The 24185-nt window shown below is 39.1% G+C and overlaps 10 protein-coding genes across 10 annotated transcripts; 6 read left to right on the top strand and 4 right to left on the bottom strand.

Annotated features, from left to right (window-relative positions):
* Positions 1–176: 176 nt before the first annotated feature.
* On the bottom strand, positions 177–3146 carry SPOG_02566 (ribonucleoside reductase large subunit Cdc22). Its single transcript, XM_013168508.1, has 2 exons — positions 3095–3146; positions 177–2787 (listed from the first exon to the last, which is right to left on the bottom strand). Exons 1-2 carry the CDS (start codon positions 3111–3113, stop codon positions 374–376), a joined length of 2433 nt encoding a protein of 810 aa, XP_013023962.1. The 5' UTR covers positions 3114–3146; the 3' UTR covers positions 177–373.
* Positions 3147–4550: 1404 nt separating this feature from the next.
* Positions 4551–6338, bottom strand: SPOG_02567 (rho family GTPase Rho1). Its single transcript, XM_013168509.1, has 2 exons — positions 6123–6338; positions 4551–5639 (listed from the first exon to the last, which is right to left on the bottom strand). Exons 1-2 carry the CDS (start codon positions 6191–6193, stop codon positions 5102–5104), a joined length of 609 nt encoding a protein of 202 aa, XP_013023963.1. The 5' UTR covers positions 6194–6338; the 3' UTR covers positions 4551–5101.
* A 97-nt stretch (positions 6339–6435) lies between these two features.
* SPOG_02568 (uncharacterized protein) lies at positions 6436–7469 on the top strand. Its single transcript, XM_013168510.1, has one exon. The coding sequence runs from the start codon at positions 7052–7054 to the stop codon at positions 7283–7285; it is 234 nt and encodes a 77-aa protein (XP_013023964.1). The 5' UTR covers positions 6436–7051; the 3' UTR covers positions 7286–7469.
* Positions 6483–10236, bottom strand: SPOG_02569 (Trp-like ion channel Pkd2). The gene has a single exon (XM_013168511.1). It carries the CDS (start codon positions 9974–9976, stop codon positions 7844–7846), a length of 2133 nt encoding a protein of 710 aa, XP_013023965.1. The 5' UTR covers positions 9977–10236; the 3' UTR covers positions 6483–7843.
* Positions 10237–10503: 267 nt separating this feature from the next.
* On the top strand, positions 10504–12261 carry SPOG_02570 (ATP-dependent RNA helicase Has1; the record flags this gene model as incomplete). Its single annotated transcript, XM_013168512.1, has 2 exons — positions 10504–11632; positions 11711–12261. 2 exons carry the CDS (start codon positions 10504–10506, stop codon positions 12259–12261), a joined length of 1680 nt encoding a protein of 559 aa, XP_013023966.1.
* Positions 12262–12659: 398 nt separating this feature from the next.
* On the top strand, positions 12660–17008 carry SPOG_02571 (transcription elongation factor Spt6). The gene has a single exon (XM_013168513.1). The coding sequence runs from the start codon at positions 12737–12739 to the stop codon at positions 16844–16846; it is 4110 nt and encodes a 1369-aa protein (XP_013023967.1). The 5' UTR covers positions 12660–12736; the 3' UTR covers positions 16847–17008.
* A 142-nt stretch (positions 17009–17150) lies between these two features.
* On the top strand, positions 17151–20276 carry SPOG_02572 (mediator-replication checkpoint 1). The gene has a single exon (XM_013168514.1). It carries the CDS (start codon positions 17173–17175, stop codon positions 20161–20163), a length of 2991 nt encoding a protein of 996 aa, XP_013023968.1. The 5' UTR covers positions 17151–17172; the 3' UTR covers positions 20164–20276.
* A 240-nt stretch (positions 20277–20516) lies between these two features.
* On the top strand, positions 20517–20885 carry SPOG_02573 (40S ribosomal protein S25; the record flags this gene model as incomplete). Its single annotated transcript, XM_013168515.1, has 3 exons — positions 20517–20519; positions 20569–20809; positions 20860–20885. The coding sequence occupies 3 exons, from the start codon at positions 20517–20519 to the stop codon at positions 20883–20885; spliced, it is 270 nt and encodes an 89-aa protein (XP_013023969.1).
* A 708-nt stretch (positions 20886–21593) lies between these two features.
* SPOG_02574 (uncharacterized protein) lies at positions 21594–23147 on the top strand. Its single transcript, XM_013168516.1, has 2 exons — positions 21594–21692; positions 22016–23147. The coding sequence occupies exons 1-2, from the start codon at positions 21635–21637 to the stop codon at positions 22924–22926; spliced, it is 969 nt and encodes a 322-aa protein (XP_013023970.1). The 5' UTR covers positions 21594–21634; the 3' UTR covers positions 22927–23147.
* Positions 22971–24065, bottom strand: SPOG_02575 (uncharacterized protein). Its single transcript, XM_013168517.1, has 2 exons — positions 23873–24065; positions 22971–23810 (listed from the first exon to the last, which is right to left on the bottom strand). Exons 1-2 carry the CDS (start codon positions 23976–23978, stop codon positions 23173–23175), a joined length of 744 nt encoding a protein of 247 aa, XP_013023971.1. The 5' UTR covers positions 23979–24065; the 3' UTR covers positions 22971–23172.
* Positions 24066–24185: the final 120 nt, after the last annotated feature.

Raw genomic sequence — 24185 nt, forward strand, 5'->3', positions numbered from 1 at the left:
TGTCGCTAGTCTGCTTAAGCTTCCTTTGTACCGAATGTCGTATACTAAAAACCATTCTTTTTGCTGTACATAGCTATCGCTTTATCTCTGTGCTTAAGCTGTTATTTGAGTACAATACCCATCTACAGGATGCAATAATATCGATAGCAATGTTTGATCCTTATTACTACACTTCTACCCACTAAAATGAAATTTAGTCCATTAAAAACAAATTTTTATTTGCTAAATTAAAACTCAACCTCAAAATTCAAAATGATTGGAGCCAGCTCACTAAAACAGAGAAAGGAAAGACAGTAGAACCATTAAGGTCAACCTATAATATACATCAAACGGAAGTCATTCATAAACAAAATCAATCAAAGCTTTTCTTTTTTTAAGCAGAACACATCTCACACGACTCGGGGTTATTTATAGAGCAAGCAATGACCTTTTCATTATAAATGTCAACATCCTCAGAATCCTTATCCTCCTTCTTTTCAGCCTTTCCGTTTTTAACAGGAGAGCGATTCTCTTCAGAAACTTGCTTGTTACGCTCACGAAGGATCATAGGATCAACAGTGAATTTAATAGCAGAAGCAGCAGCCATAGTACGCAAATAGTACATACCGGTCTTTAAGCCCTTCTTCCAGCCATAGAAGTGCATACTTGTAATCTTACCGTAAGAGGGATCCTTCAAGTGAACGTTCAAACTCTGAGATTGATCAATGAATGGACCACGATCAGCAGCATAGTCAATAACAGTCTTTTGACTGATTTCCCATACAGTCTTATAGAGGTCCTTCAAATCTTGAGGAATCTCAGGGATAGCTTGAATAGAACCATCGAGCATGACAAGTTTGTTCTTCATCTCTTCATTCCATAAGTTACGTTCAACAAGATCCTTCAACAACCAAGGGTTGACAATTTGGAATTCACCAGAAAGAACACGACGCTGATACATGTTGGAAGTGTAAGGCTCAAAACATTCGTTGAATCCAAGAATTTGAGAAGTAGATGCAGTAGGCATGGGAGCAACCAGCAAAGAGTTATACAGACCGTTCTTGGCAACCTTAGCTTTTAAACCAGCCCAGTCCCACAATTCAGTAGGAGTAACATTCCACATGTCATACTGCAAAATACCCTGAGAAGCAGGAGAGCCTTCATAACTCTCATATGGTCCATTTTTTTCAGCCAATTCAGTAGAAGCCTCGACAGCGGCATGATATATAGTTTCGAAGATTTGAATGTTCAGCTTCTTCGCACCAGCAGATTCAAAAGGAAGACGAAGTGCAAAGAAAGCATCAGCGAGACCTTGAACACCCAAACCAATAGGACGATGACGGAAGTTGCTTTTACGGGCTTCGGGTACAGGATAATAGTTAATATCAACAATCTTGTTCAAATTACGGGCAACGACCTTCGTCACGTCGTGAAGCTTTTGGAAGTTATACTTGCCATCCTTAATGAAAGTAGGCAAAGCAATTGAAGCAAGGTTACAGACAGCAACTTCATCGGGAGCAGAATATTCGATAATCTCAGTACACAAGTTAGAGCAGCGAATGGTACCCAAATTCTTTTGGTTTGACTTGCGATTGCACGAGTCTTTGTAAAGCATGAAAGGGTTGCCGGTTTCAGTTTGAGATTGCAAAATAGCATACCAAACCTTTTGAGCAGGTAATTGACGACGTCCACGATTATCCTTTTCATACTTTTCGTACAAAGCCTCAAACTCTTCACCCCAAACGTCAGCCAAGCCAGGTGCTTCGTTAGGACAGAAAAAGGTCCATGGCTCATTCTTTTCAACACGGCGCATGAATAAGTCTGGAATCCAAAGAGCATAAAACATTTCACGAGCGCGGAAATCTTCCTTTCCGTGTGTTTTTCTAAGATCAAGGAATTCCATAATATCAGCATGCCAAGGCTCAAGGTAAGCGGCAAAAGCACCAGGACGTTTGTTACCACCTTGGTCGACATAGCGAGCAGTATTATTAAATACACGGATCATAGGAACAAGACCATTTGAAGTACCATTAGTACCGGCAATATAAGAACCAGTAGCTCTGATGTTATGCATATTAATACCAATACCGCCAGCAGTCTTGGAAATCATAGCACAAGTTTTAAGGGTATCATAAATACCTTCAATTGAATCATCCTTCATTGTAACAAGGAAACAAGAAGACATTTGAGGACGAGGAGTGCCCGCATTAAAAAGGGTTGGAGAAGCATGGGTAAAATAACGCAAAGACATTAAGTTGTAAGTTTCAAGGACAGCTTCAATATCTTCACCGTGGATACCGACGGCCACACGCATAATCAAATGTTGAGGACGCTCGGCAACCTTTCCATCAATACGCAATAAGTAGGAACGCTCCAAAGTCTTAAAACCAAAAAAGTTATATGTAAAGTCACGGTCATAAATAATAGCACTGTCTAATTCATCCTTGTGTTTCATAACAATGTTGTATACCTCATCAGAAATCATAGGAGCATGCTTTCCAGTCTTTGGATTAACATAATCGTGAAGCTTTTGCATGACGACAGAAAAAGCCTTGTCCGTTTGCTTATGCAAGTTGGAAACAGCAATTCTGGCAGCAAGGATAGCATAGTCAGGATGCTTTGTAGTCATAGTGGCAGCAGTTTCAGCGGCCAAATTGTCCAATTCCACGGTTGTAACACCGGGATAGACACCAGAAATGACTTTCTGAGTGATGGCCACAGGATCCACATGGTCGGAATCAAGACCATAACAAAGTCTTGAAACGCGAGCAGTGATCTTGTCAAATGCAACCTTTTCCTGATGTCCGTCTATAAGAACAGGTTAGCTTTGCTTCTAAACACTCAAAAAGGCAATGAAAGACATAACGCTTTCCGCCACGGAACGTTGTATAAAGACCATTTGTAGCTAGCTCAAGACAACAGCGTTACGCAAGACACAAAGGACGAATCAATAAGATTTCAAACTCTCTTTTTCTTTAACTGAAAAAGATTTCCGAGTTTTCCAGGTCTTTCAAGAAGCTTAAACAACCTTAAAATCTTCGTGAAAACAAACCCATCAGTTCATTTCTTTCAAGCCTTTATTTATTCTCCTTCATTGACATAAAAATATACTTACCTCTCTTGTAGACAAACATTGTATTTGTTTAAAACATAGAAGTGGAGGAGGTGTGGATTATATATAGCAAATGAAGAACGCGCTGGTACGCGTCGCGTTCAAATTAACTAATACACGCGACGCGTCATAGTAGCATGATCTTCGTAACATACCATGTAAATAAACCTGAAGGAACAAAATGGTAAATACGCCGCTGGAGATATTCAATACTGTTCGTGGCCTTACGCTTGCAACTTTAAGCATTCAAAAAATGAAAATTCTGGTACACTAAGAAAAAAAAAGAATCCTTTCATCGCGTCTCAAAAGCGCGGAATTTGAAAAGAAAAGTCAAATCTGTTATTATAGTTTAGAAATTCACGTTTACAAATCTACCAGATAACAATCAGATAATCTCACGATACGCGTGTTTATTAGCTACAAACAGGTCAGAATCATTTGCACCGCGTGAATGAAAACACGCATCGCGTTTGTTGACGCGTCGTTTATCAACAAACAACCGTGTTTCATTCACGCGACGGAAGAAAAAAAATATACACACCATGAACCATGTACTGAATATTGCTAGTAAAAATAGAAAAGACAACCTTAACTTTGTAATTTGGTCTTTGCAAGTTAGTTTGCTCTATTCGTTGATGAATTCACTACAATACTAAAATTTGCGGTTGCTCTTATAGGAATGATTGAGAATTTTAAATTTTGTTTAAGATGTTTTTATAACATATATGTTCTAGATAGCCATAATTAACTGTTATACTACTGTCATAACTTCTTTCGAGTTTAGAACAACACTTATTTTTTTGAAACTGAATATGAAAATCTAGGAGATTGGCAAGAAGTTTGTATGAAACTGAAACCTTTTTATCTGCAACCGGAGTTCCTAGGTGTTGGTTGAAATTGTTTTCGTTGTATATATGAAAGGAAAACTGGATTAATAAGAAGTATTGAAACAAGCTCATGAAACTCGGAGTCCCATGATCCTGAAGCTCGGACGAAGATAAAATTACGAACCGAATATATGTATATTGTCATATAAGATAATTGGCAGCATTAGGTACCAAATTTTTGATTTACGCTAGTTTGTTGCTAACTTCCTAAGAGACTGATGACAGAATGCTTTCTCAAGCTTAAAGTACGGCATCAACCATTCGGCAATTTGCTTAAAAAACAAGTATAATACGCACGGAGGTTTGCAAGAATGGGCAACCTTCTGCTTCCGATAGGACGCTAATAAGCAATTGCTATTGATCAAACTCCCGTACGACAAGTATGCTATACCTAAATCTTAAACTTCGAAACATAGGTAATGCCATTGGATGGGGAACTTGGCACTCTTTATATTGCTTGATATCTCACTAACCGCGCATCCACTATCAGCATAGTATGAGTTTTCTAAACAGCATTTTCTTAAGTTACTTTGTGTTTTTTCTACAAGGGAGAAATCTAAAAATCTAATATTCACTGTGCAGATTTTTCAATTTCCGATAAAATAAAATAGTGACCAAGCTAGACGACTATTTAAAGAAAGTTAAACAATAAGGGTTCTCAAAAAGTTCTTCAAATGAAGACTGAGGCATGCAATGGGGATATTCATCATACAAAGAAATGTAAAAAAAGCAAGTCTCTCTTAACGAGCAAGAGGACACCAGAAGCAAAGAAATAAGAAAGTAAAGATCACTAATAGCGCATGCAATTTGATTATAATGTGTTGCTTTGAGACGATTGCGGAGACAGAAAACTTACCAAACAAACTTGGATCAAAACATCTCATAAAAGGATGACCCGAGAAAAATTCAATAAAAAGCCGTGCCCAGACACAGGAATGCATTTCACCCCGACAGAGAAGCCATACAGAAAAGCATCCATTCATAAAACACAGCTAGCAAGAAGGGATAAACGGAAATGTACAGGTAAATTACAGATATGATAATAAAGATAGAGTGAAAAGAATCGGAAACGATTTATCTAGATGGAAAAGATATGATGATATTCCATAGGAGAGAGGCCACTTTACATCAAAATGCAACGCTTCTTCTTTTTGCTACCACCAGAAGGCTTCGTCTTTGGCTTATGCTTCAACATAGCAGCACGAGTGGCAGATTCAAAAACTTCACGAACTCCTTGATTTGTCTTAGCAGAGCATTCCAAATACTTATAAGCACCGATCTTTTGAGCAACGGCTTGTCCCTCTTCACTACTAACGGGATGCTGTTGAGTCTTAGAGAGTTCTTCAATGATCTTTGGATCATTACGCAAGTCCGCCTTGCAAGCGACGAGCAATATCGGAAGACTGGAGCAGAAGTGAAGGACTTCAGAAATCCACTTCTCCTGGACGTTGTCAAGGGAATCAGGGGAATCGACAGCGAAGCAAATAAGAATGACGTGAGAGTCAGGATAAGACAAGGGTCTCAAACGATCATAATCTTCTTGACCAGCAGTATCCCATAAGGCCAATTCTACGTGACGTCCATCAACATCTACATCGGCGACATAGTTTTCAAATACAGTGGGAACATAAACTTCTGGGAAGGTGCCCTTAGAGAAGACACTATGGAAGGTTAGTAAAGAGTTGAAGACCGAAAAAAAAAGATAAAACTGTATGGTTTAAGAAACGAAAGGGGCTTAAAAGGAATGGAAAATTTATAGAGCCCTTATAAGCAAAAACCACAGCTTATAAGGCTAATAACGATAAAAAATCGATTCTCTTACAATTCATATCAAACCAATATCTCCAAGGAACGCAAAGGAAGATGCCCCCTTATGTAAATCTTTGACACGTTCAAGGAAAGAACTCTTTGAATCCGTTCAACGACAACGTTTTCATTCATAACTGAAGCCCTGTGACTAGACCTGCTCAAGTCAAGAACAAGCCCTTTCTGTGAAAAAGGCATCTGAATATGAACGAACCTAAAACCTTTTCTTCTTCAAAGAACCAAGCCAAAAAAATCAGACAAAGCGAAAGAAGATCACTCTTGTCAATTTTCTTCGGCAGAATGCCGTCCGTTTCCCCAAAACCAGATCATTTACTTACATTAAAAGGCATGTTTTACCACATGCACCGTCTCCCACAATAACCAGTTTTCTACGAAGTTCAGTTGCCATTCCTAAATTCTTTTTTTCCTGCTCTACTATGAAGGCAAAAACTTAAAGTAGATTGTTGTTTATGACTAAATTTGAGTCACCGCTCTTTCCTTCGTTATGGCAGTGGTTAACTTATTTACTCTATTCTTTCGGACCCCGAATGCTGAGCATTTACCGAGACTCAACAAATCGTCGTATAGCACCTTGTAGTGCCTTAAACGTTATTTAGATAGCGCAGAGATGATAATTAAACAAGTTGAAAGAACGCTAGAGATTGCAAAACTAATTGGCTAAGAAAATTTCTAAATCTCTTACTAAGTCACTTCTCGGCTTCTCGAAACCCCGAACTCGTTGCTCTTCATTTATGAAGTACAACGATGTACAAGGTACCAAGGCGCAAACAAAGAAGAGAAAGATTCAACTTCGTAGCGAATCGTTAAATATGTAAACAAACCCTAAAGAACAATCAAGAAGTTTGGGCCGAATCCTGCAAAACAGCCTAGTGTTGAATAAGCCTTGACAAGCTTTATTTTTGGTTGCTTGAAAGAAACACGAAGACCGGCTTTATGTTTCATTTTGCTTTTTGAGCCATCGAAATTCGTGTGATTTTCGACGTCTGGGCTAAACCCCAGAGTACTTGCTTCTTTATTTGCTGTAATAGCTTACCTCGTTTTCTCTTTCTTCCTGTATCGTCATTAAGAACGTGCTTCCCTTGAATAAATAGAAAACTTCCGTTATCTAGGGCATTTTGCTTCTTAGTCCTGCTCTTCTCGACTTACTCGTCTATTCTATTCTCCTTGAGGTTTCTTCTGTAGCCAATTCACTCTAATTCTGTTTAAGTTCTTGCCATAGATCCTTTTGTCTTTCGTTGTTTATATTATGTCTACTTCACAACCGCAATCTCGCATTAATCCTAACGATCCAAGGTTCGAGCGCTATGATTGTCTGCCCTGTCGCCTCATAGGTGCTACAGCATTTACAGGGCTTGGCGCTTATGCCTACTGGCAGTCAAGGATTCCCAAAAGTACCCCACATTACCGTACAAAACGGTTAGGCCTATTGTCATTAGCCACAGGATTTATCAGTGTTGGACTGTATCGCTTGGTTAATTAATGCACCCCATTCTTGAAATAGTTCTCCAAACAATTCTTTCTCGGTACACCAATATATACTTATACTGTCCTTGACAGCTTTACAAAACCATTCTATCGTTTATTAAATACGGTATTCAGATTTGTATTTACATTTAAAAATAAAGATAAAGATAAGATAAAAACAATTAAAACAGGAACTGGACAAAAAGAGAGTATCTTAAAACATAGATTCATATAAAACACGAAAAGTTTTCTTAAATCTCTTTTGAAATGACAACGTAAAAATAAAACTTATAAGCAAAAGATATGCAATATGACGAAAAGAATGATTGTCCTTCGAATAAATAAGTAAGGTAAACTCATGCTCGTATCAACTATTTAGGGGTTTTCTTCTCCGAGATCTGACAGTATGCCGTCTTTTTCATAATGCATAGAGCGGTTCCATCTTGGCTTAGTGAACTTGCACATTCAAGTTCAACGAAATATCTCGGCATTGGATTTATATTAATATATAAATCCACTTTGTATTGCTACATACGCTTCTTATAATGAAATTAAAAAAGTGGGAAGAATGAGACTAATAGAAAGATGGCTCAGGCAATGGTCTTCGTCGATGTCCTCCGTTGTAACCTAAAGATTCGATGGCACTAGGATCCCTGTAAAATTCGTTCGTGTTCGTTCCGTGTAATTTAGCATATGAATCTTCTTCGATAGCTTGCCATGGGGAGTTGTATTTATAATTAGAATATGTGTTCGTGGAATCGTCATGACTCGAAAATGGATTATCGGTCGTACGCAAGTCTGTCGAGCCCCGCAATGTTGTTCCTGTAAATCCTGGATCATGGAAAACATTCATCTCAGAGCTTGGATGCTTGGGAAAATCTTTTAGAGAAGAACTCTTTTCATTAGATTCATCCAAGATACGATAATAAGTACCATTCTTTGTTCTTCGTAACAATACTACGATGTTACGAATGAAGATACCGACGATTAATACCAACATGGTAATAGCGTTGATAGCGAAGAACACAATGGCAATAACCTGACGAGCAAGTTCGTTCACCGTGAACGCTTTGCACATGATTAGAAGAAATACACCACTAATCATATTTACGATAGAAATACCAATGTGCATGCTATTTAAATGCTTTGTTGCATATGGTCGAGCAACGACCATAAAGAAAAATACCACAACACTAATGGCAAACATAGCACAACCTTGTACCACCGGAGAATCTTGACCGAAACCGATAAACATCGATCTTATCAAAATTACAATAAGCAAAAAAAAGCTCAGGAAGAAAAAGCGATGTCTGTAGCTCACGTACATGAAGCCCCACCGCATCAAATGCTGAGTGTCCGAATACAAGTTGAACAATGCATCCGGATCTGAAATAGCACCAGTCTTGCGAATAATTTGCATAGTACGCGCAAAAGCGTATAGCAATAAAATAGCCATATCTACAATTACATACATAGATAAGAATGCCAATGCTGAAGAGTCACGTGTATATATTTCCCACATACATAAGGCACTCATTTGCCAGAAACCAAGAAAGATGGCCCGGTAAAAAACACCTTTTGCAATAGCTTTCCAATATTCACGAGCACGTTGTCTTTTTAGTGCCCTATCTTTAGCAATAAGGTAGTACAACTCAAGTACGATTCGAGACAATATAGCGATACATAATGTAAACCCAAGGAGAATTATAAAGAACGAAAAGCCGGTAATAAAAAAGTTTGTCGTTTCAATTCCCATCATATAGGAGAGACGTCTGATGCCACGAAGGGTTATGGTACCAGAATTAGAACTTGAAGAGGAACCTGAACTAGAATCCCTTTTGGAAAAGAGGGATGCAGAATCTAACCCACGTTTTGCGAGACCCACGTTGCCATGTGAACCCATTTCAACGAGGACAGAAGGGTCACCACCAGTAGACTTTACATACCAGGTAAACACGTCCTGCATAAACCCTATTTTAATAATACCCATTGACCAGATGAAGTTACGTCCCCAACTAAAGACAATACCTGGAAGAGGACTCGCCATCATGGCATACATACCTTGCAGCTGTGCAAACTGGAATAGCGCAACCATGTTCTCGAAAACTTCCCACATTGCTGGAGTTTGAAATATGGGAGATAAAAGCAGAAACAAGAGCAAAGGAACACCGATCACCATGCACAGAATCCAATACACAGCATGATAGTACACAGAGCGACCATTCTCGACGTTCGTCTTCACACAGGCAATCCTTTCATTCGAACTTGTATCGTACATGTTGACGGTAACTTTTGCATCCAAGTCAGGCACTGTATAGGCAATGCTAGGAAGCTCATTGACCCACTTTGTTACTTCACCTGTCAAATCGTGGTTTCCTTGCAAGATTATGTTTCCAGCCTGCATAGGGCAAAACCCGGCAATATTCATGTCACAGGGATCTATCGTTTTCTCTAATTTAAAGCCATAAGCGCTAACATTCACGTGGATTGATACATTACTAGACACAAGAGATCGTGCTGAAACGTCAAAGTATATAGAGGTATTACCTGGGTAATACACAGCATCTAGTGTCGAAGCGGAAAACTGGGAATCGGTCATACATGTTGTCAACGATTTGACATATAATTGTTTCGGCTTCGCTCGCACCGATTGAATAGCAAAAAAAATAAGAAAAAGGGAGAGAATTGGGCTTTGCAGGAGCCTCATATTGGAGCCAAGTTTCCGGTTGAAAACTTTTCTCGTTCACCGATATCTGAAGGCTCTTTGGCTAATGTTAGGTTTCTTACCCGTTTGCCGTAACCTATTTTACGACTGAGTTACAAGATACCCACACGTCTATACTATGTATAAGAAGGGAAAATGATTCTGAAAGAAAAGAAGGACCAAACTGAAGAGTATGTTAAGCAGAGACTGCTGAAATCCCTTCACCAGTCAAAAGGTGGCTTAAAAGGTGGCTTAAACGGATCTTGAAAATGATTGCGTTAAAAGAGGTAACAAGCCGGTGGTTACTCCAAAACTTCTTAATAAAGAGTATGCATTATCGTAATATGGTTAATTGTCAATAGCATATGCTTCTAACAAGTATTCCAAGTACGAACAAATTGCGCTAAACGAGAAGCTGCACTGCAAGGAGCTCAGTAAATGATACTGCGAGTGAAAACATAGAACAGACCGGGTTTTTTGCTACAAAGAAAACTCACCAGGAACCTATACTGCCAAGCGGTGTTTCAAAGATGGGCAAAACGGAATTGAAGCGTAAAAAGGCTCAGTCCGAAGCGAAACCTGCAGAGGAAGTACAAAAGGATACTGCCGTAGTGGAACAGGATGGAAATGCTACGGAATCAGCCCCCGAGAAAAAAAAGGTGAAAAAAGAGAAAACCGCCAAAGAGGAAGAGAAGAGTGAAGGAGAGGATGCTTCGGTAGAAGCAAACTTCAAGGAGTTTGAGAACCAAGAAAATGAAGAAGAGGGAGAAGAAGAAGTCCGTGGAACAGCGGATTTGACTGAAGGTATCCAGGGAGAGGTTGAAAACTTTTCACAACTCAATCTTTCGGAGAACACGCAAAGAGCAATTCAAGATATGGCTTTCGAAAAAATGACGGAAGTACAAGCTCGTACGATCCCTCCTTTGCTTGCTGGTCGTGATGTCTTGGGTGCCGCTAAAACCGGTAGTGGTAAAACACTTGCTTTCTTGATTCCAGCTATTGAAATGCTATATGCTTTAAAATTTAAGCCGCGTAATGGTACAGGTGTCATTATTGTGTCTCCAACCCGTGAATTAGCCCTTCAAATTTTTGGTGTTGCCAAGGAAGTCTTGAAATACCATCATCAGACTTATGGTATTGTCATTGGTGGTGCGAATCGCCGTGCTGAAGCTGAGAAGCTTGTGAAGGGTGTCAACCTATTAGTGGCCACTCCCGGTCGATTGCTGGATCATTTGCAAAACACCAAGGGATTCGTTTATCGTAACCTTCGTTCGCTTGTCATTGACGAAGCCGATCGTATCTTAGAAATTGGTTTCGAAGACGAAATGCGTCAAATCGTCAAAGTGCTTCCTTCTGAGGACCGTCAAACGTCGCTGTTTTCTGCCACACAAACTACAAAAGTAGAGGACTTGGCTAGAATCTCTTTGAGACCTGGACCTTTGTACATCAACGTTGATTCCTCGAAAGACACTTCAACGGTAGAAGGTTTGGAGCAGGGTTACGTAGTCGTAGATTCTGACAAACGATTCCTTCTCTTGTTTTCTTTCTTGAAAAGAAACTTGAAGAAAAAGGTTATCGTTTTCATGTCCTCTTGTGCGTCTGTGAAGTACCTGGCCGAACTTCTGAACTACATCGACTTGCCTGTGCTAGATCTTCACGGTAAGCAGAAGCAACAACGCCGAACGAACACGTTTTTCGAATTTTGCAACGCTGAAAGAGGTATCCTATTATGTACAGATGTTGCTGCTCGTGGTTTAGATATTCCTGCAGTGGACTGGATTGTTCAATATGATCCACCAGATGATCCTCGTGATTACATCCACCGTGTCGGTCGTACGGCTAGAGGTAATCAGAAGAGGGGTAAGTGTCTAATGTTCCTTACTCCTTCCGAACTTGGCTTCTTGCGCTATTTGAAGAATGCCAAGGTTCCTCTGAATGAATACGAGTTCCCTGCTAACAAAATTGCCAACGTACAATCTCAGTTGGAAAAGCTTGTTTCCAAGAACTACTACCTGCAGCAATCTGCTAAAGATGGATACCGTGCATACCTTCAAGCATATGCCTCTTATTCTCTAAAATCGATTTTTGACATTAATAAACTAGACTTAGCAAAGGTAGCCAAATCCTTTGGTTTTGCTCATCCTCCTAATGTTAATATCACCATCGGTGCCAGTGGACGCACTGATAAGAAAGAACGCCGCGGAGGCTACAAAAACAAAGGAAATGTTTATTCAAAACAGCGGTCTTCTACTATGTCTCAAGATGCAGGTCGGAACTGGAGTCGTTAAGACAATTAACTAACTAATTATCATTACGTTCAATGAGTTTTATACTATACATTTTTTTGGAATACAAAAGGTTATTTAATAGGCGTTTCACTTAATGTGAAATGATTTGTGAAATCAACTTATTTCATGTTTGGTAAATACGGGGTTCAATATACAATACTTTTTTCTACGAGTACGGTTTGAAAATTCACAGAATGCGTATCACTTCTAAGTAACTACTAGAGTATGGCAAGTAAATTGAAAGAGCAACAAAATGTACAACCATGTGGTATCCAAAATTGTTGTCAAAAAAATTTGAACCTTCTGCTAAATGATTCCTTTAGCGAGATATAGCAAGGTGCGTTATATCAACAATTGCCATTATTAAGGCAAGTGCTCACTGCCAAGAAGGTCATTTTCACAAATCCAAGCAGGCTCAACCACAACAGACCGTCAGGTTTCAGGAATTTGTTCTTCTGTTGTGATATTAGAAGAAATGAGTGAACTTGGGGTTTCTGGTTCACCAAATGAAAATCCAAATGTTGAAAAAAATAATGATGGCCCTGCAGAAGACGGACGCGATGTAAACACAAATGGAATGAATGAAGAAGAAGAAGGTGAAGGTGACCGTTTGGATAATAATGAACGCCATGACTCTTCTGAAGAATCTGAGACAGACGAGGAAGCTGAACGAGCAATCCGTGAAGGGTTCATAGTGGAAGATGAAGAAGATGAAGCTCCTCATGAAATTATGAAGAAGAAAAAGCGTAAGAAGCGCGTCGAGGAAGAAAAAGGACCTCAAGGTATGTTGGATGAGGATGATTTAGAATTGGTCATGGAAAATACTGGTCAGGATAATCGAACAAAATTAAAACGACTGAAGAGAGGGCGCGACCAGGAGGAAGACCTTGAAAAAATTTTCTCAGAAGATGAAGATCAAGAAGAAAAAGAAGAAGGTGGGAGAGAAGAGGAGATTGATGGACCTGACCGTGGATATGGAAGACGCAACGGGGTTATGGATGAATTTGCAGATTTCATTGAACAGGACGAATTTGAAGACGAAGAGCCTCAAGAAGAAAAGTATGATGTGACACCTCAAGTTGAATCCGTTAGGCCGGAGGCATTGGGCATATCCGAAGATGACTACTTCCAAATTTATGAAATTTTTGGTGATGGTACCGACTATGCTTTTGCCTTGGAAGATGAAGACGTTGAAGATGAACTACAGGAGCCTGTTAGTCTAAAAACGATCTTTGAGCCCAGCGAACTTCAAGAAAAAATGCTTACGGAAGAGGATGAAATCGTCCGTATCACCGACGAACCTGAACGCATGCAGTTATACATGAAAAGAAACTCCGATTGCACTGATCAAGAATTGCTCGATGAAAGTCATTGGATAACCAATCAACTTTTGGAAAAGCGGCTTGATATAAATAGCGAATTACTTGAGCCTTTCCGATTTGCAGTACGACATGCCGTTCATTTCTTCGTTCGTGAAAGCCTGGAAGTTCCCTTTATATGGCAACACCGTCGAGATTATATTGTTCATTATGACCGTCAACGTGATTCTATCACCCCGCTACTAAACCAAGATGATCTCTGGCGTATTTTCAACTTGTGTACCAGATATTGGTCTCTTCATTCCAAGAAGAATGATCTGATGAAGTTATATACTGATTTAGGTATCAGTGATGAAATGGTAATTACATTATGTCAAGAAGCATCTTCTTTGGAAACAGTGGATGACATAAATGATTATCTTCACTTCACTTATTCCGAACAAATTCGGGATCGTGCTTTGTTGGTGGGTACTGGTCTGCGCCGTCCTCAAGTATCGAAATATTCCTTTTACGAAAAGGCTAAGAATTCTCCTCTTTATCATCTTGTGAAAGAATTTGGTATTAGTGCAAGAGATTTCTCATTTAATGCTATCCAAGGTGCACGTCTTCGCTTTGTTGAAGATGTATCAGTACCACCTCAAGAGCTTGCAACATCGTATGTCACCGATGAGCTTACCGATCCCGAACTGGTCCTGCAAAGAGCTCGCAAGGTGTTTGCTGAAGAGATTGTTCATGATCCCTACTTTAGAAAAGCATTTAGAGATAAACTATTTCAAACAGGCGTTGTATCCACGTTAGCAACGCAAAAGGGAGTTCGTAAGATTGACAATGAGCATCCATATTACGAATTCAAATACTTGAAAGGCAAGCCATTGACATCTTTTGAACAATCTCCTATTTTATTCCTTAAAATGTTAAAAGCAGAAGAAGAAGGACTTGTACAAATATCGGTCGACTTCAATGATAAGAATGATGTCTTTAATGGCTTTTTTGAATTGATTTTATCCGATAACTATTCAGAGAACGCCACTAAATGGAATTCTCAGCGGGAGATGGTATTAAAAGATGTCTTTAGGCAGTTATCAACTTTAGCACCAGGCGCAATTCGCGAAACGCTCCGATCTAAATACTCGGATGAACTAGGAATGCTTTGTCGTGCGAAGTTATATTCCAGATTAGATCAAGCACCTTACGAGCCTTCAACGAAAAATTTTGATCGCGGTACTATTCCTTCAGTCTTGGCTGTTTCAAATGGCAAAGGCGAACCATCTGATGCGATCATTTGTCTTTTCGTTAATGATATGGGCGAACCCGCTGATTCATTGAAGTTGCCTGATTTTAAGGACCCTGCAAATCAAGCTATGTTTACTGACTTTGTTGATAAAGTCAACCCAGATGTGATTGGTGTTTCTGGGATGAGTGTTTCTGCCCATAAAGTACGTCTGAATGTTCAGGTTTCTTTGAGCTCTCATGATCCCATCGACATTATCATGGTAAACGATGAGATCGCTCGTCTTTACCAAAACTCTTCTCGCGCAACCGATGAATTTCCAAGTTTTTCCACTACATCTTTATACTGCATTGCGCTGGCTCGCTATGTGCAGAATCCCCTATTCGAATATGCGGCTTTGGGTCATGATCTTTTGTCTTTGTCATTTGATCCTTGGCAGCATCTTTTGTCTTCAGAGACCTTGTGGAGATATCTTGAAACTGCATTGGTGGACGTATCCTCTCTTGTTGGAATAGATATTAATGAGGCTGTTAATAACAAATACGAGGCCAACATCCTTCCTTACATTGCAGGGTTAGGTCCCCGTAAAGCAGACTACATTTTAAAGAAAATTGCAACCCTAGGCGGCCGTATTGATAACAGAAGTGACTTAATTTCTAAGCAAATTGTCACCAGGAAAATTTTTATCAATTGCTCCTCATTCCTCATTATACCCAACGATGAATACCCAAATATGGATATCCTTGATACAACTCGTATCCATAATGAAGATTACGAACTCGCTCGTAAAATGGCCAGTGATGCTTTGGAATTAGACGAAGAGGACATTGAAGAATTAGAAGCTAGTAAGGGAGTTGTATATCACTTACTAGAGGAAAATGAAGCGGCCAAGCTTGATGAACTTGTCCTTGAAGAATATGCTGATCAATTAGAGCGTGAGTTTAATCAACGTAAAAGAAGTACATTAGAAAAAGTTCGTCGTGAATTAAAGGATCCTTACGGGGAACAAAGAAATATGTTTCATAGACTTACTCCGTCGGAAATATTCCTTATGCTAACAGGTGAAAATCCAAGAAACTTGCGCCCTGATACGTTAGTTCCTGTTAATGTGAAGCGTGTTACTAATCGGTTTGTTGCTGTCAAGCTCGACTGTGATGTTGATGGCGACATTAAAGCTGATGAGGTTAGTGATGACTATATTCCTCCTCCTCAACTCCTTCAAGCAGGTCAGACTGTTGAGGCTATCATTATCTCACTAAATGAACAAAATTTTACAGCAGAGCTTTCCTTAAGAAACAGCATCCTACAGACTGTGCTGGCTAAACAAAAGGATCGTTCCCATTTGACAGCTTATTGGGATATAGAAGCCGAAGATCGTGACAATGAGAAAATGCAAGCTGAAACTCAGGCTGAACAGCGAGTCGCTCGTGTTATCAAGCATCCGTTGTTCAAAGACTTAAATGCTTCTCAGGCAGAAGCATATTTATCTAAGTTACAAGTTGGTGACTTGATAATTCGTCCGTCATCTAAAGGTTCTGATCATATTGTAGTAACTTGGAAAGTCGGTGAATCTGCGTATCAACATATTGATGTTTTGGAACTGGATAAAGAAAACGAATTTAGCATTGGACAACGACTTATCGTAAAAGGTCGTTTTGAAAACATGACATATGAGTATAGTGATTTGGATGAATTGATTGTCATGCATATTAAAGCAATTGCTAAAAAGATCGATGAAATGTGCATGCATGATAAATATAGACGAGGAAGTCGTAGTGATACTGAGCATTGGCTAGAAAGCTATTCTGAAGCTAATCCCAAGCGTTCTTGTTATACTTTCTGCTCTGATCAGGAACACCCAGGATATTTTGTCCTTTGTTTTAAAGCTGGGGTAACTTCTCCTGTGTTGGCATGGCCTGTGAAAGTAATTCCGAACGCTTACTTTTTGCAAGGGAATGTTTATGCTGACATGACCGCTCTTTGCAATGGATTTAAACTTTTGTATGCTGCGCGTGCAAAAAGTTCTAGACGCTAAAAGTTTTACCTGTTCTATAGATATCATAATTATCACTTGATGTCTTACAATACAGCAAAAATTCAAGTATCCGACACGATAACTACCATTATACTTCTTACGTCTTTCTAATTTTTATATAATTCATTTTGATAACTTAATAAAATTATTTGTTCAGGAAAGTATGCTATAACTATTTTATATGTAAATAGATACTACGTAATATAGATTCATTTCTTTACTACGCGTCGCGACATTAGTCGCGACGCGTCGCGTTGCCGAGTCATATTAAGTATGTCGTGTACAAACGTAAACAAAACCTATACCAGAATAAACTAGTTTTGGATATGAATACAGAACATCAGAGTCCATTGATGGATTCTGGAGAAGCAGTGAATAATGTTGAATTTTCAGAGAACGACAACTCTCCAAATGACCTCCTAGAGACACCACGAACTCGTGTCAAGAGAATGCTGGCGAAGTTTGATGATGAATATGAGCCTGGTGCTACCATAATTGAAAAAGATATTCCTTCTAAAGACGTTGGAGATGACCGTAATACTCAGATGGATAAAGACCTGCAGTCCAAATTTGGATCAGCTTACGAGCGTGTAAAGCGACAACTACAGAATGAGAAGAAAATAAATAATACATCTGAAAAAGAAAATCATATGGATGAAAGTTTACGAAACGATAGTGACAATTCCCAACGGACCCCAATATTAAGTTCTCCTGTAGAACAAGATTCAGCTCAAGCTTTACCGCTTGACCGTGAATCTCGGTTAAAGCAATTAGTTGAAAAGAAAAAGAAAGAATTGAAATCACAACAAGAGGACCTTTTCAACCTTGAAGGAGATACCGACGGCAATGACGGTTCATCAGGTGCCGATAGTAATCAGGAGGATCTGGGATATGAGAGTAAATCGTATGGAATGGAACGTGGATATCGAAAAGCCTCTAGAAAAGCACTTCTTGAACTTCATCAAAATACTGCGAGACTGACGCGTGAAGTAGCGAGGGAACCCGAAATCAAGATTGGCAAAAAAGTAACTATAAACGATTTCTTTGATAAAATTGGATTTAAGCCTAAAACACAAAGTGGCATAGACATGTCAAATGAGTCACCATCAGCACAGAAAACACCTAATGAGATGTCAACAGAGAAAAAGGTTGTCGCCAATCATGAAGAGGAGGGAAAGAATAATGCAGACCCATTGACTCCTAATGATTCTTCAGAAAATATTACCGATAAGGGAATGGAACCAGGTGAACTAAAATTGCCCGATTTAGGTCAGTCAAGTCTGTTCAATAATATGTTTCCAAAAGAAACACCTCCAAAGTTATCTATTAAGGAAAAAATTCAAAGACTTTCTAAAAACATATATACTGGAACTTCAGATTCGGATTCTGATTTGGAAATTGAGACTCGTCCCAAAACAGTGACGCTGGATACGATACAGTCAGTCAAATCATCAGAAAATATTGATACTGTTGCTGATAGGTTAAAAAGACTTGCTGGTATTCGGTCACCCTCGAAACGAAACGCCAAGCTTGAAGAAAAAGGATTCAATTTCAAAGAATTCAATCGAGATTTGATGAAAAGAGCAGCAATGATGTCAAAAGCTGAAAGAGAAGAAACAGAAAAAGAGTTGGAGAGTCAGGGACTTTTGGCTTCTGGTAGTGAAAAAGATGAAGAAGAGCAACTGGGGTTTGTTGAACGTGCTAGAAAGGAAGCGGAAAGGATTCGGCAGAAAGAGCAGGAGCTTGATGGAGGTAAATCTTCGGATGAGGATGAAGAAATTAGTTCTGATGGCGTTCCTTCAGATAAAGCCCCTAAGACATTAATTTCCGACGTAATTATTCAGGCAACGCAAAGCGAGTCAACTGATACAAGTCTGAAGAAAAGGAAAAACAATCGCGTTGTATTAGATGATGATGAAATGGACGAACAGGACTATTCTTCATCGGACATGAGGGTGGTGGATTCCGATAATGAGGATGATTTACGGATTCATGACTTTTCCCAATCATCAAAAGAATGTAAGGAAGAGAAAGAAACTAAAGAAGATTCCTCTGCTTTCTATTTACAAGGTATGCTTCCTTCAGATTCACAGCTCTCTATTATCGATGCAAATTTCAGTCAGCCTCCTCCTAGGTGGGCATTATCGAATAGTACCCAGCTAGAAGATGAGACTCAACCAACCCAGATAGATGCCGTGGTTCCTACCCAAGTGGATTCCTCAGTACCGACTCAGGTAGATGCGACTAAAAAAGATGAGCCAAGCCATTTGGTAAAAACTCAAGTTGATAATGATAATCATGAAGCTACTGCTCTTCCTAAAAGGAATTTACTACAGAGGCGTCCAAACGATGCTGACTCAAATGTCCCTTTTACAGAATTCGTAGAAGATCAGGCAGAAGAATCTGAAGATGAATATGCTGGATTGGGAGGAGCTTCCGAGGACGAAGACGGAAATGAGGAATTGGAACCAGAAATCAAGAATATGATTGATGATGAAACAAAGCTTAAGAAAGAAGAAATAGCATCTATGGCTCAGTATGCTCGGGATCAAGAAATTGATAGGGACAGTAAATTAGTCGAACAGCTGATGAAAGATGTAACTACCGGTGGACTTCGAAAAAGACGTAGAAATAATGTAGGCTTATTAGATGATAGCGAAGATGATGATGATGAGCATAGCGAAATTCGACGAGAAAAGCTTAAGGAGCTTCGAAGAAGGAAGTTGATGGAGCATGAAAACTTGGAGATACTTGGTGGAGAAAAAAGGAAAGCATTCCTGGCTACAGTTGAGGATAATCTACTAAACACTACTGATAACCTTAAGTGGTTGGACAATAACGATGAAGACTCTGGTATAGGATCTTCTGAGCTTGGAGAAGAGCGTCCAGGATCTGATCCTGCCGAAATTGATGCTGACGAGGATGCAATTCGTGAAGAAGACGAACTTTTGGAGAAAGCATCACGAAATTATGTTGATCGCTCTGAACTAAGTAAGACGATCTCAAAGACGTCTTTGAATGGAAAGGATGACATTGTTCTACCAGCAACACTTAAGGCAATGATGCAAAAATCGAAGAGGAATAAAGTAGATCAAGGTGTCGACGATATTTCTTCTTCAAACTCAAAAACCTCCACTCTCGTTTCCTCCACGCAACGAACTAGTGGTCGTAAATTTAAAGGTCTCATGCAGGTTTCGAATTCCAATAACAAGCAAAAGTCTCAGACTTTTGGAACGCAAGCTACTTCGACTAGCTCAGCTATTCCTAATAAACCGAATCTACTAGCTTCTCTCAATAACTTTACTGATTTTGATTGACATGAATGATTGATGATATGATAAATTTTATCAAGCTGGTCTTGATTGAATTTTTGGTTTTGCTTTAATACACGTAAAACTGCTTTATAATAAAAATATATTTTAAAAACCCATTATACGCCATTAGTACTTTCAAGTCTATTAGTATTTGAAGTTAACTGACTTTATTGACAACACAATGTTTAAAACTCGTAATGATGAAATACAAGCCAGATTCTTATTTTCATACCTTTCATAACACCTTGCCAAGAAAGCCCTACCCTAAATAAAGTCAAGTAGGGTAGGGCGCAAATAACAGTCACGATTTGCTATTCGTAAATGGAACATCTAAGTCAAACAAACCATCTACAAAAATGGTAAGTGAATATGAGAACAAAAGGAGGATAAAAACGTTAACATTATTAGGCCCCTAAGAAGAAATGGTCTAAAGGAAAAGTGAAGGACAAGGCTCAACACGCCACTGTCTTTGACAAGAACCTCATTGACCGTATCAACAAGGAGGTTCCCGCCTTCAAGTTTGTTTCTGTCTCTGTCCTTGTCGACCGTATGAAGATCAACGGTGCTCTTGCTCGTATCGCCATCAAGGACTTGGCCGAGCGTGGTGTTATTAATAAGGTGGACCACTCCTCTAAGCAGTACATTTACAGTATGTGGCGACGTTCTTTTTTTAAAAATTTTTTACTAACCAGACATTAGCTCGTGTTCCTGCTACCTCTGCCTAAACATGGAAGTGTTGATATGAATAAATTTTTTCAACTTTTGAGTTCATTGTGAGAGACAAGTAGTTGTTTTTGTAATTCCCTTTACTTAGTAGTAAGTGGTTTGTGTGGGATTTTTGTGCTTCCAAGTAGAAGAGCAAAGCAGATCGGCTTTTGTTCTGTAATTCATTGTAGGTTGAACCGGTGAATTAATCCAGTGCGGAATATGTTTCTGATAAAACTGAGATGGATAGGTTCTTCACCTTTGTTGAGTAGATTTTAATTCTTCTAAATCAGCAATTCTTGTTGCATTTGAATGACCGAATAGGACGCAGTATGCATGCAAAAAAAGAAATACTGCATGTTTCAACGAGAACAGAGAGCTACTATGGATTGCGATCTCTGTTCATATGATGTACTAAAAGCCGATGTATATAGAATCGAATTCTGTATTTTCAAAGTCCACCATTCTTCATTTCTTGTTTGATCCTTCGTTATAAAACTTTTGTTTACGGTTTAGGAACCTGCGTTCCAATACACTCCGTCATCCTTTGTAGGTACATTCAAACAGTTTGTTCTACCTCGGTAAAATGGTTACCGAGGTATCTGATCGTGTACAAGGCTCTGTTATTAGTAATTACGTTTGGTCTTTATTTACTCTTACGGAATGTGTTGAATATCGCAATCCTTTAGGCCTATAAGGAATTTGAGAATTTGACCAAAGAAAACTCCCTTGGAAAGAGGAAATATCCAAAGTGAATTTGCATCGTTTTATGATGAGTTCCTTGAAGACAATCGCTACGCATAATGGTGCATTTCATGCGGACGAAGGTAAGGGAAATTAAAGGACTTGAAGCCAGGAATGAAGTTGGACAGTTATTGACATCTGGTGTACATTGAAAACGCTTTAACAAGAGGAGATATGCTTGAAGGTTGACATTTTTATGTTATGGTCCAGAAAACGAAGTTCTCATTTGACGGATTAGGATGTTGAAATTGATACTGAGGTTGTAGCCTGAATAGAGGTTTGTTGATGTTCATGATGAATGAAATAAAAAAAAAAAAAAAAAAAAAAGACTTAATAACTTAACTTCCTGCTTCCGCGTGCTTGGTTTACTTGATTTGGGATTTGAAAAGCTAACTTTTACTTATAGCTTTAGCTGTTTACATGCTTCGTAGTATCGAAACATATCGTAACGCCAAAGTGGTTCGCTCTAGGGATCCTCAGCTTTTAGACAGTTGCGATATCGTTGTAGATGTCGGCGGGAAATATGACGGTGTAAAGTATTTTGATCACCATCAACGTGAATTTAGCGATACGTTTTCTTCCAACTACAAGACTCGTCTTTCCAGTGCAGGTTTGGTTTATAAACACTTTGGTAAGGAGGTGATCTCTTCGGTCTTAGCGGGCAAGCAACTTTCTCAAGAAGACTTGGACATCTTGTATGAAAAAATCTATACTTCGTTTATTGAAGGTTTGGATGCAAATGATAATGGTATTTCACCATTCCCCGCTGATTTGACTCCCACATTCAAAGCCGCCATGAGTCTTCCAGAAATGGTGTCTACTTATATCCCCTCTTGGAACTCTGAAAAACAAGACGAAGAGTCCTTCTTGGAATGTTTCCATAAGGCCTCTGAGTTTATTGGCAACTGGTTTGTTCGCACCGTCAACCATTACGCATCTTCTTGGTTACCTGCGAAGTCTTTGGCTCGTGAAGCCGTCCTCAAAGCAAAGGATTCTTCTATTTTGATTATGGACAAGTTCTTTCCTTGGAAGAGTCACCTTTATGACATTGAAAAAGAACTTAACATAGAGGGTCAATTCAAGTATGCTATTTATTCGGACGGAAAGGGCTGGCGTGTTCAAGCTGTCGCTATCGATCCTACTTCTTTCACTTCTCGTCTTCCTCTACCCGAACCATGGAGAGGTGTTCGTGATGAAAAGCTTTCTGAACTTACTGGAATATCTAACTGTATTTTTGTTCATGCATCGGGTTTCATTGGAGGAAATGCCACTTTTGAGGGTGCTCTGGAGATGGCTAAGCGTGCTTTGGCTTTTTAGAATTTTCGTCAACTAGGTATCCTCAAGAAATTTTGCTAAAAACATTGGTCTAAATTTTGGGAAGGATCGTTATTCTATGGATTGTTATTATAAATAGTAGTTTAGTCTAATTATGTTTAAAATTGTTCTAATACTATGGTAATGCTCTTCGTTCACCTATAAAAAATCATGCCTTCTGCAAGATCTTTACACCCAGAAGAGTCACTTTTCAAAAAAATCGGTAAAAATAAAGAGAACGTAGGATGCTCAGCGATAGGGCTTAGTATGCTTGATGATGTTCAAAACTTCCGCTGGTATCATTCGCAATTGAACTTTTTCATTGCCCGAAGAAATGGCTTTTCGTATTACTGTACTGCTAATACCTTTTCCCATTTCACTGTCCATTTTAACAAAGCTAATCCTAGATGACCAGGCGGTAGCCACGTTTTCAAGTTCCCCTTTCTCAAGCTTAGCAGAGTACGCTTCCTGCATCTCAGTCGTTAAATCATTTGTTTCTCGATAAAAGCAGAGAATTTGAGAGTGCGTAAAAAAGGGAGTAAGAGCTTTTTGAATGGATTTTTCTGGATAATATTTGCAATCCAAAATTCGCGTCAATGTGTCAAAACCAACCAAATAAATTTGTTCTTTAGGAGAACAGTATTTCGACAGACATACACATTTGTCGGCAAAGAGCGCATACTTACAAAGGGAAATCGAGACACTACAGTTCTTAATACGCTGTTTTAGAGCTTCCAGCATTGCTAATCTAATGTCCAAGGATGCTGGAGCCTCGGCTTTGTCAGCGTTTGCAATGCTCAAAAGCAAAATTAGATAACTTCCTTCAGGAACACTCTGAGACATCCCCAAATGAGCATTGTGAGGAGGATTAAAGGAACTATCGAGTACTAAATCCCCATTCGGGTACTCTATTAGTATTACTTCTTGTCAAGGTTATTGTAGCATTTACCGTATAGATTAGCTTCTTTTGGAGGTTGCTGGTCTAAAAATTGAATCTCGTCTTGAGATGCTCTAAAATTGCTAACAATCGTCTTGTAATTATCTAGATTCAACATATATGCAAATCCTTTGGGAAAAGGAAGATATAGAATACTGACAAATTTCTATCGTTAAGGTAGTCAAACCGTTCTTCTCAACAAATCTTTTGTTAAAACATTATTATATGTAAATACCTTAAGCAGTTATATATATGTACGTATATAAAAAGGTAAAAGGCTTGAGAAACCTCACAATCTTGATTCTCAAATTTCCTACACTACGCG

Source organism: Schizosaccharomyces cryophilus (assembly GCF_000004155.1).
Source record: "Schizosaccharomyces cryophilus OY26 unplaced genomic scaffold supercont4.4, whole genome shotgun sequence".
Taxonomy (NCBI): domain Eukaryota; kingdom Fungi; phylum Ascomycota; class Schizosaccharomycetes; order Schizosaccharomycetales; family Schizosaccharomycetaceae; genus Schizosaccharomyces; species Schizosaccharomyces cryophilus.